This window comes from Crocodylus siamensis, chromosome 15 (genome assembly GCF_052110815.1).
Source record: "Crocodylus siamensis isolate JL-2025a chromosome 15, ASM5211081v1, whole genome shotgun sequence".
Taxonomy (NCBI): domain Eukaryota; kingdom Metazoa; phylum Chordata; order Crocodylia; family Crocodylidae; genus Crocodylus; species Crocodylus siamensis.
This window is the reverse complement of record NC_143409.1, coordinates 30,939,785-30,954,600: the sequence shown is the minus strand read 5'-3', so window position 1 is coordinate 30,954,600 and position 14,816 is coordinate 30,939,785. Positions and strand designations below refer to the sequence as shown.

The window sequence follows — 14,816 nt, the reverse complement described above, 5'->3', positions numbered from 1 at the left end:
GTCCCTGAGGGCCTGACTGACTAGCCTCTTGAGCTTGTCAAAGTTGGCTTTTCTGAAGTCAAAGACTTCTGCGTTGCTGACTGACTTGCCAGCTTTACGGCGGATGGTGAAGGTGATCAGCTCGTGGTCGCTGTCACCCAGCTTCCCATCGATCACTAGGTCACCGATTAGGTCGTCCCCCGTAGCCAGTACCAGGTTGAGCAGCGCTTTGCCTCTCGTTGGCCCATAGACTTCTTGAGTCAGGTAGAGGTCATAGGTAGCAGGCGTCTTGTGAACACTGAGATGCTGGGGTGCATGAAGTGTCCCACAGGAGTGCAGGGAGCTCCCCAGTGCGCTTGGCAGCAGACCCAGAAGTAGACCAGCATACTTCCAGTCCACTTCTGGGTCTGCTCGAGAGCACCTGGGGGGCCCCCCTGCACCTTCCTGGCTCAGTGTCTGGTGCGTCCTGGGTCTGGGAGGGCACCCAGGGACTCCCACGGCTGATCGCCAAGCCAGGAGCGTGGGAGGCCCTCCAGCAAACTCCCTAGCAGACCCAGAAGTGGAACAGAAGTACTTCCAGTCCACTTCTGGTTTCACCACCGAGCACATGGAGGGCCCCCCCATGCTCCTGTGGGGTGCTTCATCCATCCCACCATCACAGCATTCATGAGCCGTGCCTGGTACCTCAAGGTATAAAGCTGTGTCTATGTTTTCTGAATCAGCATTGAATCTTCAGATCTGGATTTGGCCAAATCAAACTGGGGACTGTGATCAGAACCAATTAATTGAATCACTGTCCCTGATTTGGGCCGAATCCAAATCCGAATCCGAATCCGAATTGAGTAGGACCCGTTTTGCACACCCCTGTTGAGAGAAGTACATTCAGGTTTTAGTATTATTCCATCCTCACCCCTGTTCAGCAGATCCAACAGGATAGCACAGAAATCAATGCAGTTTTATGAAGGAATAAACAAGATGTGTTTCTGAATCTACACTCCACAGAATCAGAGAAAGCACTGTAACATCTCAGCACCTCCACCACTGCATTGGACCAAAAAAGTGTCTTTCCTTCCCCACAGCGGACTCATTTCATCCTAAGTCAAGTACATAAAAAACAAACAAAATATTCATATGTAGGATATACCATAATGTCAGATATCCTCATAAAACTCAGACCAAGTATTTGGTTCTATTATTCACTAGCAATATCAGCAACTATTTGTTTCTTATACTGACAACTGTAATTCATCGAAAAATGAATGAGTGTATGCCAGTCTTGGAAAACATTGCGTCGACTTACCATTCACAATGAGGTATTAAATAAAAGCCTTCACTTTGTACAGACCTGATTTATTTATTCACAGACCACACTCACTCTTCCCCAAAAGGTACTGATTGAAAACTGGGGTGCGTGACTTAACTGAAGAAACTGATTCTGAACAGGTTAGTTCAATGGATTTTTTTTTCCTTTATTCTGCCTTCCCAAAATGAGCTGTGTCCTATTTGGAGGACAGTATGTGAATAAAATGATAGACCTTGCCCTGAGAAGTGTAGAATCCAAAAGACAAGACTTAACAGATGAGAACAAAATAAACCAGGACAAAGTGTTAAGAAATACAGTTCTTAACAAAAGTTAAGAAATAGAATTGGTTGTGTGCAATCCTATACCAGTCAGTAGTGATAATCATAGTTCACCTTGTCCCTAGACATTACCAAGAAGCAATTTTATATACCATAACAGATATGAGTTCTGAGATTTTTTTTCCCATCCTTGCTGATTGAGGGGACAAAACCTCATATTGGATTAGAGTCAATACAATAGTTACCAGCTAAGAACAAATTATAAATATATGTATTTTACCATAACCTCAGGATAAAATGTTTTGCTACTAGCCTCATAATGTTTTTATTGGCACATTTAAATAAGTCACGTTGATGCTTAAAAATGTGTTGCTCTATTACATTTTTCATCCATCTTTAAATATATTTTGAATGGCAAGACTTTTAAATCTATTTTCATTAAACTAAGGCAAAAACAGTCTTAACAAAAAGGTAACTGAATGTCACTGGTGTATACACGTAAAAAGAAAGAATATTCAGAAAAATGCTGATGTGATTAGAAGTGCATCAGAAATTCCATGTTAATGGAAATTAGCTTCGAAATTAAGAATCAGGAAGTTCATTAGGAATGAAGAAGTTCAAATAGCTCCCAGGCCTATAGATCTTGTACTTTTCTTTATACTTCCAAACAAAATTTGAGGAACGATTATGTTGTAAATTACCTTCTTAGTACGCTGATTTCTTTCAGCTGCAATTTGTTCAAGCTGGTATTTTGAACATCCACAATGCCAAAAAGGAGTCTTTTCTAAAACCTAAGATTAATATCAAAGCAATAGATATTAAAATATCAATAAGCTTCTTGAGTCTAGGTCCATAGGCACCAGGTAATATTGCACATTGTAGATATGTATATCTAAATCATTGTTACTGTTCATGGGCCAGCAAAGAATTCAACTCCTGCCTTAACTCAAGAGTATCTGGATGTAGGTGTTAACCAGCAGCTTTCTACTTAATACTGGAACACAGCTGTCCAACTTCTAAGTGGCTGTAGCCCATACACCCTAGTAGGCTGCATTAGCAGGGTCCACACACCCCATGAGCCACACCAATATGGGTCATGCTGCATGGATGCATCCCGACTTGCTGCAGTATGTGCTCATGTGGATGCTCCCTCTACTGCTGCAATGACCCTGTGTGGACCCTTTCCTAACCCCCTAACACTGTACTGCACATGCCCATGGGTGCCACCCCCACAACTGTACCATGCACCACGCAGCTGTATTGTATACCACGCAGTGCTGTTCTGCATCACCCCCTGGGGTGGATGCAGAACACAAACCTGAAGAAGAGAGGGGGAGAGCAGAGATTCTGCCTGCTGTTCCAGCCAGAGCAATGTAGGGAGTTGTGGCTGGGTGAGAGCACAAGAACTGCAACTTAAGCCCTTTCATGGGTTTCATCTGGCTTGTGGGCTGACACTTGAACAGCCTTGAATTGTAGCAAGAAAAACACATTGTACATGAAATTCAAGGTCTTGCATTTTAACTCTACCTAGAATGCTCAACAACCATTGTCCTCAGTGAATTTTTAGTATGGAAAGACCTGCATTTCAGGAGCTTTTTTGTCTTTATTCTTGTCTGTGTCTTCGTGGTACAAGATATGGCCTAGATTTATAGTATTTTTTCTAAATGATCCCATTAAATTAGAAATGGAACGCAACAAGTGCTAGATAATCTAACTCAAGGATCCTCACTATACTACTTCAGCATGCAAATATCTGTTATCTCTGCGTGAGCTATATGCCTGTAGGAATCATATTGGTGCTAAGGTGAGTAGTTCAATGTATTTAAAAAGGATATTCCCAAAGAGTTTGAGTGTTCTTCTAATCCGAGAAGTAAAAAATAAAAAAAAGGCTTTTTTACTCAATTACTCATGTATACTTAGTCATATCAGCTGATGTTTGTGTGCATTTCTAAACTGCTCTAAAATAGTTTTGAACAGGTTGTGGTATTGTGCAGAGGTCCATGTTACACAAAGATGATCAATTTAAACTTAGACACAGACAATGAAACAGACTTCTGTTAGACTCCTTATCTCTGACTGCTTATGAAACATATGGTACTAGGAGCAAAGCCCAAAAAATGAAATAACCCGTGTCAAAGAATGAAGCCTCACCAGAATTGAAACTCTCCATAAATGTGGACTACTGAGCTACTACTGAGTGCCTACATTAATTAAGGCTATTAGCTGTAGATGGCCAGGAAGCTATGAATGTGTATAGACATTCACTCTCCCAGGAAAAAGAAAACTCTTTTGGGAATGATTTAACTCTGGTTGTTCCCAGGTTATTATCCTCATTATTATCTTGGAGAAAAATCCTGACCATCTGTACACTGATGATTTCTCCTAGGCGGCCAGTGACTCTCCCAGGAAAAACTGAATGCCTGTACATGGCCTGTATTATCATCCCTTATTTGCAATACAAAAGGGAGCTCTCAGTACAAGGCTGAATTTTCTTAAAAAGCATCAGGATTGTGATTCCAAAGGTGTTATAAACATGTAAAACAGAATACATGAAGGTCATGTAGGAGTTGAAAAGTCTGTGAGAAGTGTCAGAGAAGCTATTAAACCTTGTCAGATACAGACAACATTTTTAAAAAAGAGGGAGAATAGTGCAGGATAAATTAACCCTCTGGCAAAAGCTTCAAAATTTACATCTGACAATTTTCCTCTTCTGTCCTGAAAAACTAAGACCCCACTACTGAACAATTGCTCTACATGGGCAGATGACGGCATGCTTGTGTTATAACAGATTAATAGTTTTTTCACAGTAGGTGACATCTCAGGTAAGTTTCTCATAGATGAGAAGTAATGCTCAGTTTCTTGGGCCCTGGGCTGCTGGTTCTGATCTTCATTAAAATTTTAAAAGTCATCATCTGCTTCATCCTCACTACTTGCTCCCACTCTTACTGGGATCAATGTCTCTGCTTGCTTGTGCTTGTTTCCTGTCCTGCAGGCAACTGGCTGCCCTGTTGACTTCTGCAAATGCACAGAAAAAGCCAGCATGAACTAAGGCACTCTGGGACCTGTGGTTCTTAAGAGACGGTATCTCATAGGAAGGCGCACTACTCTCTGTCTCTCGAACAAGAAGTCCTGGAGTTTCAATAAAGAAATATCGTTCCATGTAAGTCCTACTGAGTGGCTGTGCCAGGAAAAACTCTGGGAAAGCCAGATTTCAATTTTTTGAACTTTTAACTTATACTTTAAAAAAGTTAAAGTTAACTTTTTTCTTTAACTAGTTAAAGTTAAAAGTTAGCTATTTCTTCAACTTTTTAACTAATTAATTAACTAAATTCCCGTGACTGAGATGGTGCTCAAACTTTTGGCCCTACACACTAAGATTGGGGCCCCATGCCACCCTGCATACCCAATTTAGCATGCAGAGCCATGACATGTGGGGTTCATGAACCTGTGGGCTGGATAACATAGTGCTGGGAGCTGCAGCAGGCCTGCAGGGTCTGTCCTAGGGCCTGCAGTCTGTCTTAAACTATTATCCTCATTTCTCTGAGACAACCTGGTTAGAAGATACCATAGTTAAAAAAGTGATTGTGCAAATTGAATGCATTTTTGCCAGACATGAATACTTGATATAGTAATACCTGACAATGGATCACAGTTTAATGAATATGGATTTAAGCAGTTATAGTGAAATACTGATTTAATGCATGTCAACAACAGTTCCCCAATACCCCCAATCCAATAGGTTGGTGGATAAAAGTGCTAAAGTATTAAACTGTGGAGCTGGACTCTGGTCTCTTTATCAGTGACAAATTGCATGATGACACCAGTGAAGAATAAGTTATTACTGCTGACAACTTGTTCAGCTGAAAACAAGAATGCTTGTACTTTTAAAAATGTATTTCAGTCACTGGGGTCTACAGCTCCAGTGGTTATCTACAGTTGTATACAGAAACAGACAAACCAAACATAACTTAATATTATTGGAGCTCTCAGCACTTGTCAATTAATTAACGTGAAGTTGCAATTATTTACAATTAAAACAGTCGGAAACAGCAGTGGGTGGTATCACAATAGTCTAGTCATACAAATTCGACCAGAGAGACGCATAATAGTGCAAAGTAATACACAAGATCTTTTCTATATTTCAAGAGTGGGAGGTACAGGTTGCTGAGGTGGCCATTTTGCCTTAAGAGGTTTGATACAGTCTGTTGACATAGCTGAAACATAAAACAACCAAAGTTAAGAGACTTACTGCCAGCTGACATAATAAGTTTGTGTGCAAAGCACCTTAGAGACTACTTGAATATTGTTAATAGGTAGGTTTTTTTGCATGTATGTTAAATTATGTATGATGCTAATATTGATTATAGTTATGATTAATATGGTTGGCTGGGGAGTAGAGATATAAGGAATTCCATCTTGGTCTCTGGCATGAACCAGTCAGAACAAGCTGTTGTGCATTCATGTCACATAATGCCAATCAATTAGAGCTCAGACACTAAAGAGGCAGATGGAGGTCAGACTGTTTGGACATGATTAATTGGCAACACAACCACAGGCCTGACTTCACTATAGAAATTATTCAAGTTATACCTTCAGTCTTTTAAATAAGGTTTAGTCCACACACAAAAAGCCTTAATTCATGTGTAGTGGTACTTTTAATTCATAATGATTGGCCCATCAAGTGTTGTAGGATAAAGCCTGCCGAGTTAGCACAAAGTCATCAGCTGGTAATACAACTGCTTTGTGTAACTCCATTATTTATGGGATAGCTACTTTAATCAAATAGAAATAATTTCAGTTAACCCTACCTGCTTATGCCTAGCTTGGTTTAATTGGTTCCATCTTTGCAAACACAGTGAAACCACTCAGTTTGCACATGGGATGTTGAGGATGTAATAAGATAATGGAATTGCACTGGTGTTACCAACGGCCTGACTGAGACTCAGGAAACTTTGTTACTGGTGATGGTCCAATTCAAGGAGAACAAATAACAGATCTTCAAAATTTTTTATTTTTTTAAATGTGTAACTTGAGTACATTCAGTGGAATCAGTTCAAACAAACTGAACACCCCAATCCCATTTTATAGAGTTACTAGGCAATTGCCCATCAAGAATCCTTGGGGGGGGTAAGCGGGCGGGTACAGAGCCCCAGGCCTCCCCCATCCAGACCCACTTCCCCTTCCCCCCTGCTGCTTGGGGTCTGGGCTCTGAAAGCTTGCTAACAACTTTTTTGCCAACTACTCAGTTGGTCTAATACAGGAGTTGTCAACTGGGGGTACTTAAGAAAGCCCTAGGGGGGTATGCACAGGCAGGCAGGGACAGAGCACCGCCATGCAGCATCCTGCATGGTCACACAGGCGCTGCCTGCCTATCTGGATGCAGGGGAAACTCTCATGCAGCTCCACATCTGGCCGCATTCACCCCCACGCTCCGTGTCCAGCCGCTGGGGATACACTGCTCCATGTCCAACCACCGGAGGTATGCTGATCCAAAAAGGTTGAAAACCTCTGGCCTAATAAAAGATATCACAGTCATCTACCCAAAGCACCTTGCCTGCCTATGTCGTCCCCACTGGTTCCAAAAGAGGATCCACCTAACGGTGAGTTAAAGGGGAAGGTATGTGAAAAGATCAAGAGAAGGACCCTGGCCAGGGGAGTCCGCCCAGCTGCAGCAGCATGGCGACACTCCAAAGGTATCTCCCGATCCACCTTGGTGTAGCTTTATCATCTTGCCAGGTGAAGTGGATTGGGTTAATTAAGCTCCCGGGGGTTATTTCTGGCTCTGGGAGCCGGGATGAGGAAAGACAGTAGACGAAAGAGAAGGGGTAGATAGAGAGGGTAAATGCCTGTCTGCCGCCCAGAACTCAGTCCCCGGGAATGGGCCGATAGACCCAAAAGGTCTTCAGAGCTCGGAGGAGCTCAGAGGAAAAAAAAACAGTTCTGCATTAATTGGCTGCCGAGGGCAGTCAATTGAGCCGGCAGGACATCAATTACTGGAAGAGAAAACACTGCCCCCCCCCCGCGCCCTCCAAAACCCGCTTGATTGCGGCTCTGGCAATTAAGTACGCGATGACTGAAGACAAATGGAAGAGAGGCAGCATCAGAATTTCCTGCAGTGAGGGAAGGACCACTGAATGGACAAGAAGTTTCTTTTTTTTTTTCCATTTGCAAAGAGGTTTTTTTGTTTGTTTTATGTGTACCAGGTCTGGCACTGGGACAACTGACAGTAAGCTCTGGGTCAGGGAGTCATCACCCCTCCCCAATTAACCAAGTCATCAAAGTCGTGGCAGACAAGATAACAGTGAGGAAAATCGACCCAACTGTACTGACTGGCACCGGCACTGGGAAAGAAGGCGGCCAGTGAATGTCAACGGGATGTAAAGGCCCACGCCCATACATGGTGATATCCTGACACCCCTTCATCTTTTTCTGAGATTTATCCAGGTGTTTCCCCTGTCTGCCTCCCCCCAGGCACTCCAGTCTGTGGTTGGATCATGGTGAAACTCTACCCTATATTTAATGTCATTCTGATTTCCTTTCATTACCTGAAAGAGATAACAGAGTTTTATTTTCCCAAAATTCAAAGTTTTGAGTCTACAGACCTATAACTAGCTATTAAACAGAATGGTTGCATGTGTTTCCTCTGGCTGCTGGCATCTCTAAACTAATAATGGTGGATGCCAGGGAGTATACTGAGTAGGAGATAAATCACTCAAAATATATTCAGCTCAACACTTTCCCTCTATAGCATCCACTTCAGCTGTTGTCAGAAACAGGATACTGAGCTAGATGTACCATTGTTCTGTCCCAGTATGGCACTTCTTATGTTGTTATCTTAGACAAGATTTTAGGCACAAAATGCCCTTCCTCACACCTCGCCTAAGATCTCTCCAAACTATACAGTTGGCCCAATAAAATATGTTATCAAAGAAACTTTGCTTCTCACGTATTTCCTGTTACATTATGGCTTCAGCAGTACTCCTAACCCCACTTCAAATGTTTTAGCAGCCCAATTATCAGAATGAAACATAAGCAAGAATATAAGATAGTGAAAAGTACTAAGAAAGAAATCATATTTAAACACAAAATCTTTAGGTGCAGAAAATGATTTGTTCAAGTGAGTTTAGAATGAAGTGCCCATTGGAAACAAAGATTCCTTATGTGCTGAAGAATATAGTTACAGGAATTCTAAACTTAAATCACACTGGCTCTTAGCATATGATTACAGCTACAAGTTTTATAGTACCATTTGCCTTGTTTCACAAAGATATATACTGAAAAAAAATCACAATATAATGAGGAGTCACTGTCGCCCAGAAGCTAGATTCATTTTCAATTATTTTTTCAACTTTATGTCAGTTTTTTCAGGATTTTTTGTTGTTTCAAAACTACAGATCTTCATTCCATGTTCAGGTCACCATGGTTATTCAAATTTCTAATGCATCCATTTCTACAGTTATTAGTCCCCATGCTATCTAGAGAATGCTACTATTAGATACATGGATTTAAAAAAATAAAAATAATAAAGGCAAATGTGCATAATGGCCATTTCTTATAGGAAAAGAACAGCAACAAGATGACACAGTTTGTGTTACTTCTTGAACAGACTGTGTTGCATGAGAACAATCAGGATGCGAAGAACAGAACATCTGCATTGAATAATGCTATCCAGTTTAACATTCAACCAATCTATGGGTTGGCCAAATAAATTATGGAAATATATATTCACTGTCAAATTTTTTAAAATTCTTTTTATGTTGAACAAAGGACTGTATATTTTGTACCAAACAGATAAATACAGGTTTGACAGGAGTTCATCAGGACTTTAATCTTGAAAAATACTAAACTGGAGATATAGTTTGTTAGTATAAATTCTCAAGTTACTGTACCTGTTTTCATAGCTCTCTGTAATATTCATTGCATTCTCATCTTGTGATTTTTTCTTGAGGGTCTCTTCACAGTCAGGCATGCTGACAAACTCTAAATCTGGTCACAAATATCTTAAAGATCTGTGTGGCCCAGGCATAAATAAGCTGATTGGATCACTGAAGAAACCAAGAATAATTGGGTGTTTGTTCAAATAAAGACATAATGAAAGAGGAGGAGACTACAGATCCAAAAACCCTACTGGTTTCTCTGATTTTAGCATGCTTGAAATGTCTCAGTGACTTTGAGCTGCTTATTGCTAAAACTTTTCTTTAATTATCCCTGAGAAGAATTTTAATGAGACTGCTGTGCTTTTAGATGCAAATCTTTTCTTTTGTAGGATACATAACCAATCAGTTTAAAGTTTAAACAAATCAAAGCAACTGATTTTCTCATTAACGCTAGTTCAAAAGACAGCATCCAACGTAAGCTATTTTCTTGAAGAAAATGTAGAGCAATTATATTACAATCAAGCCAATGGCACATATGCAACCCAATACTGCAGCTGGCTTAGTGTTTTCTACACAAGTTGAATGATGATTTACTCACTGACTTCAGCTCACAGAAACAGACTTATACATATTGAAGATGATTCTACTAATTGGTAAACTAACTGTCTGTCAAAACTTATGAAAGCTGTAGTGGCCATTTCATAAACAAACATATACTGACCTTTTCCTAAGTTCATATTATCCTATTTGCTAAAAATAATTATATTTTATTTAATGTCTGAAATATATCCTGAGTACATTGACAGTGTAGCACAGGATTCAGTAAGAGTGATTCTATCATTTGCAATTTTAAATTAAAGGAAGGAAGAGAGCCTTGAAGGGGGATCCCAGGAGGCTTCTCCTCCCTACATTCAGAAATCTGTTGGAAAGTATGTGATAGTGAAGTATGCAGCATTTCAAAGAGAAAAGAAGCATGTTTTTTATGGGACCAAGACCTGTCTTTGTCAGCAGTGCCTTAATTCCATCAGAATTACAACTCCCAACTTCTCTCTTAAGCTTGGTAACAGATTCTTTACATGCACGTGACAAGCTTCTAGACCTAGAGAGACCACTTGAGCATAATGATGTAGCAGCACTAAAAATGGACCCACCTGAAGGAATAGGAAGGGCTGCCCTGCAGAGGGGCAGAGTGCTAAGAGACAGAGTTGCCCCACTATGGACACCATGTGCCCTGAGGGCAAGTGAAGCTGCTTTGGAGGTAGCCCTCTTGGAAATGGGAAGGGTGATGTAACCCCAGCAGGGTTTGAATGAAACATATTAGCAAAAGCAGGGGAAGAGCCCTGGCCTGGGATTGGCTGAGAGCCTTGGTTAAAAGAGAGGAGTAGTTTTCTCAGGGTGGAGAACAAAGGCGAGAAGGAGGGGGTGAGAGACAGGCTGGAACCAGGGAAAGGATCTCCCCACAGCCCTCACTCCAAGAGCCCCTGGCAGAGCCCCGCAGAAGTAGCAGCGAGAGGTGGCAGGGCAGAGTGCTACTCCCTCCCTTCCCCTGCCGGGCAGGACAAGAGAGGAGCTGCTTGTGAGGAGACTCCAAGCCTGGGAAGACCCTTCTGCAAGCCCTGGTGCAGCAGGGGAGCAGGATGCAGGGCCAGGGGAAGATGCTGGAGACTGCCCTGGTTTTTCCCCTGTGAGTGAGAAGGCACCAGGGAGGGACTGCATTTGCTGGGTGCTGTGAGACTGTGCTGGGCAGGGGAAATTGTTGCAACCTGCAGCCCAGACACTGCTTGCCCAGCCAGGAAAGGGGTCTGGGTAAGAATAAGCTTTCTTGTTGCTGTTCTTTTCCTATAAGATCCTGCGCAGGGACACAGACACAGTCCTGGTCCCAGAGACTCCACCAGGGGCCGTGCACACAGGGTCCTCAGTACACAGTGTACAAGTTATAGGCTGTCTACATAAGTTCTTGATGGTTTATTAGTTGGAATACCAATGTATTTATGTATTGGTTCCTTATGCATCATGGGTAATTTGCATACCTTCCCCTAGTGTAAAATGTATCCAAGGAGCATTAACCCTTAAGCTACCATCACCAGGTCACCTGGTGTAACATTTGTTCTATTGCATTGGTTTTATGTTACCTTGTAAATAATTAAATCCTGTAAATAGTTTTATAACTGTCTGTAAGGTTGTTTGATTGTAAGGGGAGGCTCTCCTCTTGGGGACCCTGCAGTAGCTACCCAGGGAGCTGGGCAGGGCCAGTGGCTACCGAGTACCCCAGGATCCTACTATTAAGGTGAGGGTGTGGGTAGTGTCATGCCCAGGGTTACTACAGTTTTCCAGAAACGTAACAAAGAAAACCATATCACCTAGGCTGAGATATTTTGTGGCTGGTTTCAGCTCAGAGACAAAACTATCACTGTAAAATATAACAAAATAGGAAGCCATCGCAAAACACGTGGGTCCTTCTCCTCTTGTCTTTGGATAGTTAGCTTATTAAGAGACCTAACTGTGAGGAATATACTTCACACTACTTTTTACAGATTCACAGACGTTTAGGGCTAGAAGGAAACTGGTGAGATCAGCAGGTTCAGGCCCCCTGCTCCTGGCAGGGAAGACTGCTGGGGTCAAATAACCCCAGAAAGGCGCGTGTCCAGTCTCCTTTTGAAGATCTCCAGGGTAGGTGCCTGCACCACCCCCACTGGGAATCTATTCCGGAGTCTGGTAACACAAACCATGAAGAAGTTTTTCCTTATATCCAGTCTGAAACCTTCTAGGAGTCTATGACTGTTGCTCCTGGTTTTCCCCTGGGGTGCTTTGGTGAATAATGGTTCACCTAATCCCTGATGCTCACCCCGATATATTTGTAAGCTGCCACTAAATCCTGAAGTCTTTTCTTTTCTAGGCTGAACAGTCCCTCATATCTGTCATCCTTTCCTCGTACAGTTTGCTCTTCAGGCCTGTAATTATATGAGTGTCTGTTCTCTGGACTCTCTCAAGCTTCTCCACATCCTTCTTGAAGTGTGGCGCCAAGAACTGGATACAGTACTCCAGCTGCGGCCTCACCAATGCCGAGTAGAGCAAGAGAATAACTTCCTTAGTTTTGCTTGAGCTGCATTGGTTGATGCATGTCAGCGTATTGTTTGCTCGGCTAACTGTAGCATCACACTGGTGGCTCATTCATTTTATGGTCAATTATGAGTCCCCCCAGGATCCTTTTGGTTGTGGTCCTAACATTGACTGTTGGTACGTGATCATCCCTGCTGTGACTATTCTGTGTCATATTTGCATTCAGCAGGCTATCACTCTTAGATTGGTGGAATACAGATGTGAAGTATTTGTTCAGGAGTTCAGTTTTCTCTTTGGTGTCAGTGATCAGATGTCCAGATGCACTGAGCAGTGCTCTCACACTTCCACTGATTTTCCTCCTGTTACCTATATACTAGGCCTGTGCAAAGCAGTAAGTATTTGATTCGGGTTCTGCCCATTCAGTGGGACAGTGATTCGATTCGGTGATTCAAGTCACTGTCCTGATTCAATTCAGCTGAATCAGATTTGGAGATCCAGCCACAGAATATAATGGGGAATCACTAAAATAACTTTGTCCTTTTTTTGCCAATTTGGATAAAAACAGCAGGGATAGTAGCCCCTTCTGAGGCATGAAGCCTGCCAAGGTTCGAGGAGAGGGGTGCAGGGGTTTCTGTGGAAGTGGCCCTCAAATGGTTGAAAGCAAAACTTGTATCACTTGTGTGTGTTAAGGGGTGTAATAGGGCTGTGCGAAGCTTTGGTCACTGATTCAATTTGGCGGAGATTCAGCCCAATTCGGTGGCTGAATCTCTGAATCCAAATCGAATCAGGAGACTCCTTAATCTCTCCAAATTGAATCGGAACCCTCCAAATTGATTCAGAGAGATTCAGTGATTCAGAACACAGACACAGCTGTGACCGTCAGGTTTCGAACACCCGGTCATATGCAGCCTTGGTTTGAGCAATGGGTGGTGTAAATTACCGAGTAGATGTTCACTCCTCAAGTAGTCTTCCCTTATCTCTCCTGCCACAACACTGAATGTTTCCCAGTGGGAGGCTGACGACTTGGGGTCCTTCTACAGCATGCGGTCTGCCCAACGGTCACTTGTGGGGCTCCGCCACCCCTACATCCCGACCTTACGCCACCTCAAGGGGCTGCTCAGTCTTCTTGGCCATGCCCCCCTTATCACATAGCTGCAGAGCCTCTCGAGTTCCTTCCTGTCTTGGATATCCGCTCCTGCAGATGATTCACTGACTCCGTCCTGGGTTATCTACGTTTGGAGGTCCCAATTGTGGAGCCTGTATTTGCCTAGGGTGGACTCCTGGCCTAAAGTCTGAATCCAATGCGAAGCCCTGCACCAATTATTCTATTTATGTAGGCCCCTCCTATCTCTCAACCCCTTCACATGGGGAAACACAAAAGAAACCACAAAACAACACGGTTACCCCATCGCTAGGAATCTGGGTAGTCTGCTTCCTTGATCCCTTATATTAGGGTACCGGGTACCTAGTTCCCTATGGTCTAGCCAGGGGATGACCCCTGTTTGGGGCCATGTACCCGTGGCTTCCTGCTCGGGTCATCCTTTCCCTTTTTTCCACTCTTTCTGTGAGCCCAGTGCTACCCTGCTTCTCTCCCTTCCAAAGCGTCCCACTCTGGGTGCCTCATAGTTCCTCAGCGTATGGCTGGCTACTTTCTGCGTTCAGGGTAAGCACCCTGCTTCTCCGTAGCCCTTCCTGCTGCTCCTGCTGGGACTCTCCCAGTGGTGAGAATTCCTCCTCCTCCCAGCTGTTCCCAGTAGTCCCACCTGTTATGGTGTGGTTCTCTGTGTACCCTTCTCGGCTTCCTCTGTTGCCGCTGCCTTCGTGGATTGCAGGAGCTGCTCCTGGCTTGTCTCCAGCACTGACAATCTGCTCCCTGCTGCCGCTGCCAAGACCAGCATCAGGAGCCTCCTCTGGCTCCTCCTCCGGTGCTCCTTCCTCCCTGAGGGATACCCAGAGTGGGTCCTGCGGCCATGCATTCCTTGGGTCTGTTCCCGCTCCTTCCCTTCCTCTGCCATTGGCCATTTGTATCCCTGCTGGATGGCAATTGCTGGTGACATCATCGGCCAGCCTCAGCTGGAAAAAGACGCAGCTAACTAGCTGCGCGGGCTTCTCTCCCTGTTCCTGCTGCGCCGCAGGTCCTGCTGTGGGTGAATAGCTTTTTTTCATTTTAACTTTTATGTTTGTTTCCTCCCCATCCTGTCCATTCTGTTCCCCATAACTTTCCTTTCTTATTCGGGGTCCTTCCCCCCGTTCTCTCCCGGGACAACAGCTTTATATGTTTTTTCTAAATACCTCAAGGTACCAAGTGTGGTTTGTGAA

At 43.3% G+C, this 14,816-nt stretch overlaps 1 protein-coding gene across 1 annotated transcript in view; it reads right to left on the bottom strand.

The window, feature by feature from the left end:
• Positions 1-9,543, bottom strand: part of ACSBG1 (acyl-CoA synthetase bubblegum family member 1) — a 70,731-nt gene extending 61,188 nt beyond the window's left edge. Inside the window, exon 1 of the mRNA XM_090028536.1 lies at positions 9,450-9,543. Within this exon, the coding sequence (XP_089884662.1) occupies positions 9,450-9,529 (80 nt within the window). The 5' untranslated portion in view covers positions 9,530-9,543. The remainder of the gene's footprint in view (positions 1-9,449) is intronic.
• Between the last annotated feature and the right edge of the window lie 5,273 nt (positions 9,544-14,816).